Raw genomic sequence first — 17,302 nt, 5'->3', positions numbered from 1 at the left:
TAAATGAAGTCAGGCTGCTAAAGGATATCTGCTGACTTGGAAACATACAGAAGGACATAGATCCTTGTGAAAACGTTGTTTCCAAAAGTGGCCATCAACACTGGAGAGATGACAGCACCACGGACAGCTCCCAAATATTTTGGGCTTGCCTTCTGGTGCTACACTGAGTAAAACAGCCTGTTCAGGCATTCTCCACACACTTTCATATAATCTTCATTCAGGCCAACTAAGAAAATCCTGATATAAAATATGAGGCTCTCTGCTTGGTGACTTACACCCTTGGCTTCCGGTCTTTTCAGTGAATTCCTTTCCTTGCAACCTTGGGAAGTGGAGCCTCACCCTTCCCTTTGCTTCACCAATTGCCCAGCTAGAGAGAAAAGAAGACCTTCTTGGCCTCTCACCCATTTTGTCCTTGAGATTATCCAAGGACTAGAAGATTCCCCTGGGAGGTTTACTGTGTGGAATGAAAGCAATTAAGGAGCCGAATAAAAGAATTAATTGCATGTGAGAATGTGGACTTGGATGGGAAGATGTTTAAATGAGCTCTGAAAGAAACAAGCTGCCAAGAGCAATTTTCTAATCAAAGGGGAATAAAAAGATTCAATCTCTATTTTACTCTAATCCAGAAAACATGTCTTCATGGTGAAGTGGTCTTAAAATGGACTCACCAGCTGAAGTGGAAAAAATTTCTAACTGTTCCACATGAGAAGGGACCACTGGTAAATGAGTCAAGATGCTGTGGGACACACACAATGCCTGAAAAGAAAGTAAAGGAAGAGCTTTATTTTGTTTTTGAATGAGCATTTGTGTTAAAAAAAAAAAAAATGTGCCTTGCTCATATCAAAATCTTGGGGGTCTTTCATTGGAACACTATGAACTTTTGACAGAAACCTTCCAACTTTTCTCATTGTGAGGATAATATTCACTTATATGAAGTATAGATATTCCTAGACACATCCCCCCTTTCTCCTTTGTAAGGAAAAGAGTGCCCAAAAGTGTTGGAAACAGATGCTAATATGAACCAGTAGACATTTCCCCTGAATAAATGTGTTTCTGTACCTCCAAGAACTCTTACATGAAGTAGCTGAACAGTCAGGCCCAAAAATTCAAAATAGATAAAAGTCAAGAAACATGGCTTTTCTTCCCAGCTCCCCATCATCTCACTGAATTACTTGGGAACTCCACTTGGTGCTATTTCTCAGAAGGTCTTTACCTCTGGTTGCCCACCCAGGTATGAAACAGAAAGAGGAATGCTTATCCCAAGCCTACAAGGAACCCTCTAATGGTCTGATGGTCACAAAGTGTTTAGTGATTCATAGAAAGAGGCACTAAAATATAGACAAAGTCCCCATTCCCAAGAGCCATTTGGTTTGTGCCCACTGCCCACACCTAATCCTCTGAGTATAGACTTCCGGGGAATGGAAAAGGTGCTAAAGCTAGTCTGATTTTGTTTTGTTGCAGAGGTGACAGACAGGAAGCTGACTATGGAGGAAGAGGAGGCCAAGAGGATAGCAGAAATGGGAAAGCCAGTATTGGGTGAACACCCCAAACTAGAGGTCATCATTGAAGAATCATACGAGTTCAAGGTCAGGCCATCAGTGAGGTCTAATTGCATAATGAATTAATTAGGATGAAAGGCAGAAGACCTCAGACTTTTTTTGTTTTCTCCAGTTTTTCCACTGAATGTGTGAAGTTGAAACTGAACACATCACTTACCCACCCCAGGTCTCGATTTCCCCATTTGTAACATGGAAAAAATAATGCTGGCCATTTGTATGCTAGGAATATTGTGAGGAAACATAACATAGAATATAGAATAAATGGTCTAGATAGCCCCTAGATGTATCATCACTATTATTTAACTATATTTTTAAAACAAAGATACTAAAACTCACTACTAAGGGTCAAAATTTATTAATATTTTTATTGTTATTCTCTACTGTATTACTCTAAACATCCAATGTCAAAAGTCACAACCAATAAAAAAGAGGGAAATAAAAGGATTTTTCCAGAAGATACCATCCAAGGCCATGCCATGTATACCTTTCAGAACCCCTGGAAGGCAGGGCATCTTTCCTCCCTTTGAAGCACCAGACTCCTCATTGGTTCTGAGCATTCTAACCTCATGGTTCCAAGTTTTTCTCTCCCTGACAGACTACAGTGGACAAACTGATCAGGAAGACAAACCTGGCCTTGGTTGTGGGGACCCATTCCTGGAGGGACCAGTTCATGGAGGCTATCACTGTCAGCGCAGGTAAGAAGGGTCTCAGGATGGCCTTGTGGGGAGAAGCAAGCAACAACTGAAAAGGAAGCACATAGCCACATCAATAGCCCAATTCCTGGACTGCCTCTGTGTCCGATTTTCCGCACTCTAGTCCTAGGTGTTCTACCTGCTTCATGGGGTCACTTTGGAAAAGAATCATGCAGTAACTAAAAGAGCATAGCTGGCTCTAGTTTCAAATCCTGGTTCTTCTGTGTGACCTGGAACAATGTATCCTGTCTGACCTCCACTTCCTCTTTCTACAAGGGAACTATTGCTGCCTTTCTCAGAAAGGTAGACAGGCACAGAGTCTTGTACCAACACAAACTTCTGGTTTCCATCATTCCTTCCTTTCATTAATTTGATCCCACTTTTCTGTAAAATGAGAGACAGTTCTGATTTAGAGGTGCCAGGGTCAGGAGTTTGTAAAATGTCTTGCATTGACTCTCCGACAAACCTCCCCGCCGGATGATTCCAAAACTTTCCTTTGACAATTTACTGACAGGTTCCCCAGTAGTGAGCCACAGCCCAGCCAGGAGCCCCAGGGCCTGCAGACGAGCTGGAATGGGATGGAAAGGGTCTCTCAGCCATCAGCGCTGCCTCTCAGCACCACCCGGGCATCCTCACACTGCCCAGCACTCCTGGCCTTGTCTTTTTTCATGAGGCTTTGTTGTCATAGCAACCCACGGGGTCACATCCCCAAGGCCCCAGAGCCAGAGCAAAAGGATGGCCAGGAAGAGAGGCTTGCTGCTGCTGCCACCACTGCTGCCCCACTTTTCTCACCGCCCGCTTCAGATCTTTCTAGTCCTCCCTCTGCTGACCCGACTGTGCCCCTGGAGACAATGAACAGGATGTAGGCCACATAATCTGCCCCCTCCTTCCACAGATGAGGGAGCCGAAGTGGAGAAACGAGAGCTAATTCACCCCAGCTTACAGATTTTCCTCATGGCAAAGCTGGAATTAGAACCCGAGGGTCCTAACTCCTGCTTTTTGCAAACCTGGCCTCTCCCAGTGATGCCAAAACATGGCAGAGTTGGGCCTGGACAAGGTGCCATGTGCCTCAGCACACCCTCTACCCCCGGGCTGCTGAGTGGGCCACTCTTCCCGAATTTCCTGGCAAGGACAATCAGGGCCCAACCCTGCTCTGTCCCAAGGGGTATTTGGAGGACGACACTGGCTCTCTGGTGTACTCACATGATCTGGAATGACAGCCATCCCTCTGGGGATGGATAGTGGCCAAAACCATGATGGTTGCTGCAGCAGTCGGGTCAGAAAACTTGAGAGCAGCCCCGTTAGCGTCCAGTGAGGAGTGACTCGCAGAGAGCTGATTTCGCTGTTCTTCACCGAGGCAGCCAAATGCAGCCTGGTCCATCCTCCTTCCTTTCTCCTCCACTCTCTTGTCCCTCTCATATTCTCCCAGCCTCTCTCTCAATCTCTCTCTTTCTCTCCTCTTCCTTATTCCCCTGCCCTCTCTCTCCCACTCTCCCTTGGTGCCCTGCATTCAAAGTGACCAACGAGGCAACCCAGCTCATTTCCCATTTCCCGACTGTGTTCTGGTGCCCAGGTGCTGGCCTCCCCAGCTGCCCAGGAGAGAGCTGGAGTCCCCTTTCAACCTGTGATGCCCGCGATGTGGGACGGGCCTAGCGTTCTCATGAACGACCATCTGACCTCACTGCCCTTCTTGGGCCTGTTTGTCTTGCCTCCAGCAGGGGATGAGGATGAGGATGAATCCGGGGAGGAGAGGCTACCATCCTGCTTTGACTACGTCATGCACTTCCTGACAGTCTTCTGGAAGGTGCTGTTTGCCTGCGTGCCCCCCACAGAGTACTGCCACGGCTGGGCCTGCTTCGTGGTCTCCATCCTCATCATAGGCATGCTCACCGCCATCATCGGGGACCTGGCCTCCCACTTCGGCTGCACCATTGGTCTCAAGGATTCAGTCACAGCGGTGGTTTTTGTGGCGTTTGGCACCTCTGTGCCAGGTGAGAAGGAGAGGTGACTGAGTTTGCAAAGAAAATATTACCTGGTTCCAATGCCCCCACACTCTGCTTCATTATCTTAGATCTGTGCTCAACAGAACCTCCGCCCTTAAGGTGCACAAAAGTCAGTCAGGGGATTAACGGTGGCATTAATAATGAGAGCTAACATTTCTTGAGCGCTTTCGATGTGACAGGAACTATGTATGTTAAGCAATTTACACGTTTCATCCCTGCAGTGCTCCCCCAAACCCTGCTTAGGGAAAGTTCCTGTCCACACTTTGATAGATAAGAAAACCGAGGCCCACAGAGATTAAGCTACTCGCCCAAGTAAGCAGCCCAATTTCCTAACCTCCACATGATGTGACTAGGCCATGAACGATGCAATTCAAAGAATATAGACATTGTTCTCCTTCCATTTGCCTCTGGCAGTCTCTGAGAGGCTAAAGATTAGCCTGCTTGAAGATGTCACAGCAGAAACGCCTCCTCTGCTTGGAAGGACACTGTGAGTACAAAGTGTTTCCTAGCAGGACAGGCAAAGGAGGCTTAGCAAGTTTTTGTCCTTTCATATGATGAATTACACACTCTTTTTTTTTTTTCCTTATAAACATTCAGAGACAAACCAGAATAGGCATTTGTTCATTCCTTCACTGGACAAATGTTTGCTGAGCACCTATTATGCCCAATACAGTTCTGTGCTAGTGGCGAGGACTATAATGAGAGGTAAGACAGACATGCTTCCTTCTCCAAGTGGAGTTTATAATCTAGTGAAGAAGACTATACACAACTACTATAATTAAAATTGTTTCAATAAGTTCTATGAAGAAAAGTGAAAGTTCTGTGCAAATAGACAACGGTGAAGCTGGGCTAGGCAGGGACCAGGGACAGCTTCCAAGGGAAGTTACATGGAAGCTGAATGGCAAGTAGGGGTCAGCAGGTCGTGGGGGGCTGCATTAACCCAGCTTCCTTACTTAATTTATTTGGGGTCTCCAGGGCGTCTGAACTCTGAACTCTTAGCAGGGAGCTGGCATCCCAGTTGCCCCAGGAAGAAACAGGGCATCCCCCTACAGGAAGGTGAGGCTGAGTCTCACCAGACAGGACTCTGCTGGCTGGACCAAGGGAAACGCTTCTTGTACTAAGAAAATATATTCTTTCTGGAGAGTAACTGAATCTACATCACACTCTAGGAAAACCTCTTCCCAAAACCCCAGCGCAGACCAGTGGGATTATTTGTACATTAGTGATGCAAGAGGTTTGGCTATCACAAAAATGCATCAGGTGGTTGGAAATTAGATGGATGATCCAGGGAAGCCCTGTGATCTCTGGTCTCCAGGCCTTGAAAGATCTGAACTATCATGGTGGGGGCGGGGAGCAACTATGGGGAAAAGAACAAAGGTGGGGAGAAATAACAGAAGCAAAAAAAGCAAGGTCATAGGCAAGAAAGGGCAAGAGATTTTCTCTGGGAGATCTGAGAAAATTGGCAACAATGAGGCAAGCCAAGGCATGGCAGGCAAGCAGACAGCTTGGGGCATTTCCAAGCCCTTGCAATTGGTCCATAGAACAGCTAACAGCATGAGGGGCTTTAAGAAGGTTATGCCATGGTCCATTCATCTGATTTCGTGGCTTTGGCTGAAGCTCTTTGGATATAGTTGATGATATGGAAAGGGTTCTTACATGAGGGTTTAGGGTCAAGTCTCTCGCTAACTTCCTATATGACCTTGAGTAGATTCCTTGGCCCTTGCTTTCCTTACCTATAAAATAAGAGTTGGGCTAGATGTCCCTGATAGTCCCCTCTGTGCCTACAGTCTGTGCCAAGATCTAAAGTCAAACATCCTACAGTGCCCTGTGATATTCACATAGACCATAGAGACAGAGCCTGTCCTCCTTGAGTCCACAGCTCACCTGCATGTCCCCACCATGGCTCCCCACTGTGTCCTCTGTGCCCATACATCTAGCACCTCACCCAGTCCTGAGCCCGTAGGCACTGCCCATTAATTGTCAGTGTCTAGCGAGTAACTGCCCCACATGACCGTTACCATCAGCATCTACTCTAAGCAGCTTCCCAGGGTGTCAGGGTTCCCTGGGGAAATATTATGCGATGGCAGGCCCTCTTACTGAAAAATAGTCAAAGGAGAACAAGAGGCTCACTCAGTAAATATCAGGACTGGAAAGGGCCTTAGGAATCGTACAGATTCCTGAAGAAGAGGAACAGGGAGCGCAGAGCAGTGCTGTGACTTGCCCAAAGCCACTCAGTTTGTTAGTGGCACAGCTGGGAGCGGCCCCCCAGCCCTGTCTGTCATTCCTGGCCTCAGCCACGCACTCCAGCTGCTTTTTGGGTGTACTGAAACACAGGCCCGCCACACCTCAGCCTCCCGCCAGCTCCCATTCGTCTCTCCCTTTTCCAGATACGTTTGCCAGCAAAGCCGCGGCCCTCCAGGACGTGTACGCAGACGCCTCCATTGGCAACGTTACGGGCAGCAACGCTGTCAACGTCTTCCTGGGAATCGGCCTGGCCTGGTCCGTGGCCGCCATCTACTGGGCCCTGCAGGGACAGGAGTTCCACGTGTCAGCCGGCACGCTGGCCTTCTCCGTCACCCTCTTCACCATCTTTGCGTTTGTCTGCATCAGCGTGCTCTTGTACCGACGGCGGCCCCACCTGGGCGGGGAGCTCGGTGGCCCCCGTGGCTGCAAGCTTGCCACGACGTGGCTCTTTGTGAGCCTGTGGCTCCTCTACATACTGTTTGCCACGCTGGAGGCCTATTGCTACATCAAGGGGTTCTGAGCCACAGAGCAAGGCCCCCGGCAAGGCAGGCCTGGGACCTCTCCTAAGAGAAGGGCACCTCCCCACCAGTGACCTCTCCAGGATGAGCAGCCATGGAGAGAGGCAGCATCAGGACCTGAGCCCCCCTAACTTCGCCTGATCTAGGCCCTGGCAGCGAACTGAAAGGGCAAAGTCTTAATCAACCAGAATGGGGGACTCGCCCACTTGACAAAGTATTTACTTAAATACAAACAACAGCAACAAATCCACCTCCACCCCGTCTTTCCCCTCACGTCCCTGACCCGCAGTAAAGGTCAGACGCCTTCCCCTCCTTCTATTGCACCTTCTCCTGCTTATTCTGTGGCCTCTCGTTTCTTTGGGGGCAGGTTTCTCTGTCTAATTCAGTACGTCCCTATTATCTCATGCAGCTGGCAAGGCGCAAAAATGAGTCAGATCCATGTGGCTGGTTTGGGTTCTCTTTCCATTGTGACCATTATTGTGTTTGCTTTGTTTTTCCATGGGGTTTTGCGTATTGTTTTGTTTCGTCTTTTCTTTCTGAAGTTGAGTGATAGAGGTGCCGTGAAGGAACCCCGGGGCTGAGCCGACTGACAGAAGCACGGGTTTTCAGACACACGCCCTCCCGCTCCCACCGGGTAACAGCGGGCTCCTGGCTCCATGGGGTGCTGGCCCTGCCTCCTAGTTTCCTCTGAGCTCTTTGGAGGCCTGATGGCATTTGGGCGGAAGCAGGCGTGTGCACCGTGCGGGCGGAGAACGGGCTTCACCCGGAGCAGGAGGAGCTTTATGTGCTTATGTCGAAATCAAGTCACAGACAAAATGCAATTGTCCTCTCCCCCACCCAAGCCTGTCCCATTCTGTATGCCTTGTTGTGTCAGTGTCTACATGTGCATCCGTCCGCAGGGAGCCCCACCAAGTGGGAGAGATGGGACAGAAATAGGGACGGTGTGCGATGACAAAGGCCGAGAACAAAAGGGAAACATGCTTTCTTGGGTCTCTTCGGCTTTGCACCTGAGTCAGGAGAGGGGCGATGTCCAACCGGTGGGATCTTAACAGGGAAAGATTCTATTTTAAATGTCAGTGTTTCTGAGAAACGTCGGCTTCACCACCCCCTCCCTTCCTAATGTTCTGTATGAAGACGGCCGACCGTATTCCTTGAAGTGGTGTAAAAACCTGGAGGTTTATAAGAGAACAAGGGGCTGCTCCCTCCTCTCCTGGTCCCTCAGGTCACATGTGAAAGCATTTACACAAGACAGGAACTGGGAATCCTCACTTCTCCCACGTTCCTGCTTGTTTTTAAACTTCACGAAGCTCTTTTTCCAGCCTATGGGGTATTTGTTGCCCCAGTAAAAGGAATCTTAGTTGCCATAATCCCATGGAGCCTGGGTTTTTAGACACAGAGATTGCCGTACCCTACAGCATCTTTCCCAACAAATTTTGAAAGGACCTGGCTTTAAAACACACACACATAAATAACCACACATACGACATCATCACGAAACTGTCCACAGACCTTTAGGCTTTCTGCAGTGACATAAATACATTTTCTAAGGGGGAAAAATAAATTAAAAAACACCTGTTTAATTTTAAACACTTTTTTTAAGAAAAAAAAACTAAAAAAGAAACAGTGCTCGTGTCATAAACTATGTTGACAGTTGCCAGTGGAAATGTCGGGTTGGTTAAAAAAAAAAAAATAAAAGCTATACTTACATATCTCTATATACAGCTTGCTTCTTCCTGTGTTTCTTCGGCGAAAGGTCCAGGGGCCGCCTTGGGTTTCTTCTGAGAAGGCATGACTGAGGTGAAGGCGTCATCTCCTATCACACTCAGGTGCCAATGTGCCAGACTCAGTATTTTTTAAGCAAAAATATTTCAGGGAAATGCTGCCCGTTAAAACCTAGATTTTGGGAAGCCAGAGGATGTTAGTAGTAAGAGCCGTGACGATTAAAGGGGAGGAGCTTTCTGTATTAGAAGGTTGTGGTGGGGCAAGATTCCTGCTAGGAGAACAGTGCCCTGTGGCTACTACCAACAGACATCCATTCTTTAATTCGTTTGTTCATCACTTATTCAACAATTTTTGAGCACCTTCCTTGTATTGAGCTACGTTCCGGTGACACAAAGAAGGGCAAGAAACTCACAGTCTAGACAGGGGAAATGCATCAGAAACCCATTAAACTTGTTCAAAGAAATGGAGAAGGCAATACCAGGAAGGCCTGGACGGGGAATCTTGGCAGGAAGCGCAGCCAGGCCACGGGAGCCTGAAAGCCCTCAGAACCGGGCCCTCCCCCCGCTCCCCACACCACACAGGCTCGCCCACCCTGCTCCCCTCCCTCTCGGGCCTGTCCTCTCCCTCCGTCTCCCAAGGAGCTTCCTCTGGTTTCTTTCCTTACACATGGCCCAGCACCCCGCCAGCCCTAACATTGTGTCATGACCTCGCAGCTCTGCTCCCCACAGTCAGCTGGAACCTCCCTCTTTTTCTCCAGGTGCAAATTCTCAATTGAGAGGATATGACTGATTCCCCACCCCAGAGGGCCATTCCCAGAAGGCAGGATGTTTTGTAGAAGGCTGTCATGGTGGTTGGGATGCCTGTGGGTTGGTTGTTTTGTGTCAGGTGTCCACCCCTGGTCCAAACAACACAGGTAAGGAGAGGAGGGTGATGATGACATCGTGTGTACTGTTGCCCCTTCCCAAAGCCACGAGATGAGAAGGAGCTTATGAAGCATATGAACACCAAGGTGCAAATAAAAACGGCAGTTCTATGCCCTGGGGGCTGTAAGAGTGGCCCAAACAGAGTACCATGGGAACACAACGGAAAGAACACTAACGCAGCCTGGAAGAATTGGCAGAGACTTCACAGAGAATGTAACGTCTAAGTAGGATCTTGAAGGAAGATGAAATAGTGCTTTACTTAGGTGAGGGGGCTTGGTACTGAAGGACAGACGAAAAAGGAAGGGCATGTGCAAAGGCACAGGATAAGACAGGATATGGCATAGTCACAGAAAGACAACTGGCACGGCAAGTAGAGCTCAAGAGGAAGGGTGAAAAGCTGTGGCCCTACTGTGTGCTCTGCTGGAATTTAGAAGCTGTCTGCAGTGGGGTCCTGGGCTTGAACTTCTGTCTAAAAATGGGGTTAAGAAAGCAGCATCAGGAATACAATTCCCACCGTGGAAGATGATAACTAGACAGCAATGGGATTTGTAAGTAAAACAAAACAGCACAAAAAAGCAGGCATGGAGAAAGGTTGGGCCAAAAGGCTCGTTGTTTTTTGCTGGCCACTAAGTTAATAACGAAAAATGCCTTTTAGCTGATTAAATGGTAGAGGCAAAATCACAAAATCTACTTGTGCCCATCACTCCCCTTTTTGGAGTCCCTCCTGGATTATCCAGATGTTAGGCTTTGTCAAGAGAGAAGCTAGAACAGGGAGGAAAATTGAGGGAAGCAGCCCTGGAATCTGAATACCCGCGTAATAGTCTAGGTGCCACCACTGACTCATTCTGTGGACCTGAGCCAACTCATCTCCTCTTCAGATCACAATTTCCTGAACTGTAAGTGGGGTGTTAATAAATGACCTCTGAAACTCATTACTTGTAGGTTTAACACTGTGATTCTAGAATATATACAAAAGCAATGTGTGTGTGTGCGCACATATGCACGTGCACGCACACAAACTGCCTGACAACCTTAAATGACGTAGCATCGCAGACGTCCCTTTGCAAAGCCTTGGCCCTGTGGCCTGTGCATTAGTTAGTATGAGGACATCATTGGCAATTGCACACGTGCTCATTTTCAGCACTTTTTATTGACTGGGCCACAACATTCCCACCCCTTTGACTTATTTATTATTAGGGTAATGTTAGCTGCTGTAATGAATAAACCCCAATATTTCAGTGGCTTAGCAAAGCGGAAGTGTGTTTCTCACTCATGATAATTTAGTGCAGATGTTCTTGCTTAGCAGGTAGCTTTCTTCCACGTGATGATTCAGGGGCTTGGTTTCATTCCACTTTGTAACTCTGCCAGCCTCTGGGGTCTTGGAGTCCTCTTTATCCAGCAGCAGATGGAAGGAAATTAGAGAAGGCACACACTTCCAACTGCCTTGGCTCTGAAGTAGCACTCACCACTTTTGCTCAAATGTGAGCAAATATATGAGCTTTTATCAGTAAAAGCGAGTCACTTTCGGCCACTCAAATGCAAGGGAGAATAGGAAATACAGTTCTTGGCTGGGCAGCCACTTCTCAATGACCAAACGACCACTCTATACTACAAAAGGATAAATTTTTTATGAGTGTTTGCATCTGCCACACTCCCTTTGTGATTAAAGATAGATATTTTTAACATCAATAGCCAAGAGCAGTCTGAATCTATGTCTATGTGGATTTTCATGGTTTACAAAAACCCTCCCACATGTATGTGTTTTAATCTGATAAGAACCCCAAGAGGTAGATATTTTCATTTTATCAGTGAAGTTCTGAGAGGTTAGATGATTGCCCGGGAGTACACGGATAGTGAGAGGCAGGCGTAAACACAGGTCTTCTGATTCCAAATCCAAACTCCTCCCAGCCTATTGTGACTCCTTGTGACAAACACCAGAACAAAGGAGACTTACAGGGGGTTAGATCGAGCCAGTGAGAAAGTTCCACGAAGAGGCAGGCAGCGTCCAGGGAGGAAGGCAGGGGAAACCAGCCAGCAAGTGATCCTCTCATGCTCCTACAACTCCCTTCTCCTCTCCTTTGTCTCGTCTTCCTGAGCAAGGAGCTTCCTCTTAGTGCACCCGAATGGACTGATATGCCAGGAAAAGCCCAGGGCAGACTGAGATTTTGGAAATTTCCCTGAGATGAAGTGATTTGGATGGAGCAGCCTAATTACCGACGATTAATGATGGAGAGTCAGCTGGCCCCAGGGAGGTGGTAATTCAAAAGACACCTTCTTGGAAAAGGGTACCAAAAAAGACTCCTGGAAAACTGCCCTTGTAGGTATGTCATGTGGCAGTGTTGGTATTTTCAGAAGGGAACAGGGAAGAGGAGAAATCAAACTGACTTTATAAAAACTGAGATAAGCCTTTACTCATAAACTTGAAGGTAATTTATCATTCTTTCTTTTCTTTTTTGTTATACTTCTATTGAAGTGTATTTGACACATAAAATTATATATATTGAGGGTTTATAATGTGACGTTTAATATACGTTAACACTGTGAAATAATTGCAGCAGGTGGAGAAGGGGAAGAATGGATCTAGAGAGGCAGGCAGGAGATTTCTGCACACCATACAGAGTTGTCGCGATGACTTCATGAGATAACAGGCTTAGCACAGTGCCCGACATATAGTGACAACTCCTGGGTGAAAACACAGAGGAGACCCAGAGAGGCGAAGCCTACAGTTCAGGACATGTAGCTAGTCCACAGCAGGGACTCAAGTCATAGGTGCTCTCTCCACGGCCCCGCCTGGCCCTGCTATACCATGTGGCTTTGCTACTAAGCTGTCCCTTCACACTTAACTTTCCTCCAGGAGTTATCTCCCCAGGCCACAGCCCCGCATCTGACATTTTTGCAGGGGCATGTGCACCCATCCCATCGTGCCGTTTCTACCTCATTTCACCACCTTGGCAGGTATATTTCATTATACCTTTTTCTAACCTCTCACTTTCTAGGTACTGACACAATGCACTACTCCACAACTCAGTAGACACATTCCTCCTTCCACATTTCATGGACTTTTCCATTTATATATCCTCTTTAGATGGATAGCAAATTAAGAGCTATTAAAAATATTAAATTAGGGGTTGTAAGAAGTGGGTTCTGATTCTACCACCAGCTGAGTGTCTGACCTGGGGAAGGCCACTTCACCTACTGAGGTTTTAGATTTTTCATGTATAAACATTACAATAGGTGATTTTCCAGGCTCCTCCTAGTACCAAATTCAATAATGACACAAAGGAGGAGGAGGAGGAGGACTCACAGATAGTGAGGCCAGCTCTGTACGAGGCACTGTGCCAAGGATTTTCCCCTCATCATCTCACTGAGCCACTATGGCCACCCGCTTTACAGATGACAAAACTAAAACTCACAGCGGAAGAGTGATTTGCCCAAAGTGCACACAGCTACTTAGTAGCACCAGCATGTGTACTTGGATTCATGTGACACTAGAAGCCAAACTCTAAACCAATGATTCTCAAAGTATGGTCCCCAGATAAACAACATCAGCATCCCCTGGGAATGTATTAGAAATGCAAATTCTCAGACCTCACCCCAGACTCCACTCCAAACCTCTGGGAATGGGTCCCAGTAATCTGTGTTTAACAAGCCTTCCTAGTGAATCTGATATGCCCTCAAGTGCGAGATCCACTGTTCCAAACCATTGTGCACTAAGCCCGTGCTCTCTCTCTCTCATTATACACGTTACATGTGCAAACATGCAGATGTCAACATTGCTCTTTAAACACACCCCCAGTGTCTTTCCATTTGTATATCCAATTTTATCTTTAAATGTGCTCATTGCATGGTTCCATGTCAACATCTCAGTATATCTCATACATCATTTAAATGTTTTACTATCACTGCTCTCATTCAGGTTTGCAAGGTATTCTGAGACTTCAGGTGCCGACTGCAGCCTAGTAGTGGAACAGACGTGAGGATTAATGATTAGGAGATGGGTGGGATGTGAACAGACTGACCAGAGCCTAAAGCAGCAGCGTTAGATTCTGAAGCAGTGTACAATGGACAAAGAAGCTGGGATTCTTTCCAAAAAAGTGATGCTCAGGTGGAGTTTCAACCATTAACCAGAAAAAGAATTGCTATTACGATTTGTTTGTTCATTTTAATCTTAGTTCCTTTTAAAAATTCAAACAAAAAGATAATCTGTTCACCAATGCAAAAATTTTACTTGACTGCTCCTCCAATGATAAGAAAAGAGCCTAAAATAGAGAGAATCCAATTTTCACCATGTTCCTTCTGAAAGCTCAGGGCTGTAGCTTAGATAAGAATAAGTTAGTTTGGGAAAATTCAGGAGGAAGCATGTGAGATTCAGACTGGGCGAGTGATGTTTGAGCTAAGCTTTGAAGGCCCAGGGAGAATTAGCTGCATGAAAGGTGGCGCACACACATTCCAGGCAGTTTAGCAAGGCTGTAAGGAGAAGTGGTTGAGAGCAGAGAGTGGCTTACCTGTGAAGACCTGGGTTCAAGTCCTAGCTCTCAGATTACTGGCAGTGACCTTGACCATGTCACCTAAGGTCCTGGAGTCTTGCATGTCTCACTAATTACATAATTAAGATCAGGTTTTTGGAGAGATTAAAATACACAACTGATATCATTTACCCATCACACTGCCTTGTAGATTTGTGATTATTTATGCTGTTGTTGTTCCAGGCAGAAGCATGAAACCGGGAGGCATTGAACAGCAGTGGTGCAGAGTGGTGTAATGCATGTGACTTGAAGAGTGCCTTGAGTGTGGCAGTAGCAGGAACTAGATGTACACCAACGCGGGGTGCCAATATTGCAACAATGAGAAGCATATATCTTATGGGAATGCGTGTATTGTATTAGTCTGCTTGGGCTACCATAACAAAAGGACACAGAGTGAATCGCTTAAACAACAGAAATTTATTTTCTCACAGTTCTGGAGGCTGGAAGTTCAAGATCAAGGTGCTGTCAGGGTTGGTTTCTGGTGAGGCTTCTCTTCCTGGCTTGCAGATGGCCACCTTCTCGCTCTGTCCTCACACTACCTTTCCTCTGTGTGCGCAGAGAGAGAGATGTGCAAGTGTCTCTTCCTCTTCTTAGAAGGACACCAGTCCTATCAGATTAGGGCCCCCCCTCTTATGACCTCGTTTAACCCTAATTGTCTCCTTAAAACCCCCGCCTCTAAACATGGTCATATTGGGAATTAGCACGTAACACATGAATGGGGCAGGGTCACAAACCAGTGCATAACAGCTATTCAGAGCCACTGAGGTCCTTAAGCAGGAGAGTAACCTGATCTGATGCACCTCGTGGAGGGTGGTTCAGGCAAGAAGTGGATTGGGTGGAGACCGGAGGCCATTTTGCAGCCATGGCTACTGCCGGAAGCGGGCAGAGGGGTAGCAATGGGGATGGGGAGGAGAATGCGGTAGGTGGAGAATAAGGAGAGAGAATTTGTAGGACATGGTGACCCATTGAATGGACAGGGAAGGAGGGACAGAGGAGGCAAGGAGGGCTCTGGGGTTCCTCCAAGCGCTGGTGGAGGGGGTGGAGACAATTTGTTCGGTTTTAGGCATATTGGGTTTGCAGGGCTTGGGGGACACCAGTTGGAAGTGTCCAGGAGCCTGGACTCAGGCAGAGGCCCAGGCTGGAGCCTGAGATTGGATCAGCACAGCAAACTTCAAGTGTAATCGCTGTTCACCTGAGCATCTTTTCTGAACTGAAAATAGCTCACATGCTCCCCTGCAGACCTTTCTAGTTACAAATATGAAAGCCTCCAACACCAACGGCCTATCAGAGCACATCAGCCTATTTCTAGTGTGTTTTTCCAATTTGAGGCATCTTACTCCTCCCCACCCCTCTTCCTCCACCCCCACCCACCTTACACCTCCTTCCCACCTGCCCCTCTCCCTAACGTCCATCCCCTCCAGGCTGTCCTGACTTTTCTTCACCCAAGATGACCCTTCCCCAGGCTCTCTCTGCCACTCCTCTCATTACCTCTTGCCTTGCTTCTCCCTCCACCTACACATCTCCTTATCTCTTGCTCCATCTGCATCTTATTTCCTCTCTAAACATACTCATCTCATTTTTTCCTTCCTATACCACTAAGCACAGCCCTTGTGATGTGGATCAATCCCCTCAAAGGAGGCTTTCTCACACCTGTTCTACACCCTAGAGGTGTGGCTCCTGCATTCTCCCCACTCTGCGCTGGCCCCTTTCACTGTGTCAACGCTCAGCGTGTCTGGACCCCCTCCCACTGTGTGTCCCTCCTCCCCAGAAACATAAAAATCCCCTTCGTGTAAGACCTACTGACCCCATGTGCAGTGGAGGGAAGGGCCCGGACAGAAATAATCCACATCTATGGAAGGTGAAGGGATACCCAAGGTCAAAGGTAGTTCAATGGCTGAACCAGGATGAGAAGCTGACCTTCTGACTCGAGGTCCAGTACTCTTTCTGAGACACCAGGGACAATAACAAAGTCAGGGTGCTGGGTCCAGGCAGACCCTACTCTCTCACCTCATGTGGGCTCTTGCTGCAGCCCTGTGGTCCTTCTCCCCATCTCCTGACTCCCCCCGCCCTGCCCAAGGAGAAGGCTGCAAAGCCAGTAGTCATGCTCCAGTTTTTAGGCTCTCCGGGGTCCTGGGCGAGTCGCCGCCAGCCCCATTTCACATCCAGTCAAGGATTTTGAAGGGACCTACATTCAAGGAGTCACAGCAAACATCCCGGAGTCAGCTCAGCCCAGCATGGCTCCTACTTGGGTGTCAAGAGTGACCCTCCAGAAAGCAGAGTTCTTGTCCTGGGTGGGAGGAGGTATGCTGTGGGAAGAACTGCTAAACCCTGGGTGGCGGGGAGGGTGGGAAAGACTGGAGATTCCGTGTACAGCTACATGCCATCTCTAAAAGTCCTTCCCTTAAAAAGACCCAGCTCCTCCACTGTGCCGGCATTGCAAGGGGTTTGATCATGGCAGAAACGGGCCAGGTGTGGGGATTTACACAGCGTAGGGGCCTGTGTGAGCAGCAGGGATGAGTGGGTCCCCAGGGGTCCCATCTGGCCCCAGAGGAGATGGGAGTCTGGGGCCTCCAAGGACAGAGTTGTCTAGGGCAGGCCCATTAGGGTTCTGTGATGGCTGGAGGCTGGAGGTTTCTGGGCCTGGGGTTGGAGCTGCTGGGGTTCTGTGTGCTCAGGACACGGGGGGCTCCATCATCCTCCATGCTGGGGTGGAGGATCTCTCTGGGATCAACTTCCCTGCAACTATCTCCATATCCACCAGAATAGGACTTTGCGGGGCGAGACATTTTGTTTCCCCAGAATTGGTGATTAAAGCCCCAAACTAAGCATATAGAGATGCTGAGCATCCCATATCCTAAAGAACATTTGGGGTCTGACACTCTGCCCAAGGATAACTAATATGATATTGAATTAGCTCCACAACTAGCCACCCTCTCCTCATCCCAATCTATGAAAGAAGATTTGGAAGAGAAAGGAGAGAGAGCGCCAAGAATCACTAGATTGCTTCCTCTCCTCCCCCTTGAAGCCAAAAACGTGGGGATGCTCTGAGAGAATTGTTCTAAGGATTCAGGTTGGCTGCAAGCCTGGCATCTCGCTTCCCAGCTGGACATGTGCA

The 17,302-nt window shown here is 47.8% G+C and overlaps 2 protein-coding genes across 6 annotated transcripts in view; one reads left to right on the top strand and one right to left on the bottom strand.

The window, feature by feature from the left end:
- The window catches only part of SLC8A3 (solute carrier family 8 (sodium/calcium exchanger), member 3), a 137,169-nt gene extending 128,436 nt beyond the window's left edge, over positions 1–8,733 (top strand). For 3 of the 5 annotated variants that reach the window (XM_012656094.1, XM_012656093.1, XM_012656090.1), the window contains 4 exons: positions 1,462–1,586; positions 2,155–2,254; positions 3,967–4,242; positions 6,642–8,733. In XM_012656094.1, coding sequence (XP_012511548.1) covers positions 1,485–1,586; positions 2,155–2,254; positions 3,967–4,242; positions 6,642–7,018 — 855 coding nt within the window. In that variant the 5' untranslated portion in view covers positions 1,462–1,484 and the 3' untranslated portion in view covers positions 7,019–8,733. The remainder of the gene's footprint in view (positions 1–1,461; positions 1,587–2,154; positions 2,255–3,966; positions 4,243–6,641) is intronic. The other 2 variants (XM_012656092.1, XM_012656091.1) reach the window with 1 other exon arrangement.
- A 5,958-nt stretch (positions 8,734–14,691) lies between these two features.
- The window catches only part of SMOC1 (SPARC related modular calcium binding 1), a 149,077-nt gene continuing 146,466 nt past the window's right edge, over positions 14,692–17,302 (bottom strand). The window contains exon 11 of the mRNA XM_012656229.1: positions 14,692–14,733. Within this exon, the coding sequence (XP_012511683.1) occupies positions 14,718–14,733 (16 nt within the window). The 3' untranslated portion in view covers positions 14,692–14,717. The remainder of the gene's footprint in view (positions 14,734–17,302) is intronic.

Source organism: Propithecus coquereli, unplaced genomic scaffold (genome assembly GCF_000956105.1).
Source record: "Propithecus coquereli isolate 6110/MARCELLA unplaced genomic scaffold, Pcoq_1.0 Scaffold5, whole genome shotgun sequence".
In the NCBI taxonomy this organism is placed as follows: domain Eukaryota; kingdom Metazoa; phylum Chordata; class Mammalia; order Primates; family Indriidae; genus Propithecus; species Propithecus coquereli.
The sequence above is the reverse complement of the archived record's forward strand: the minus strand, read 5'-3'. Positions and strand labels throughout refer to the sequence as shown.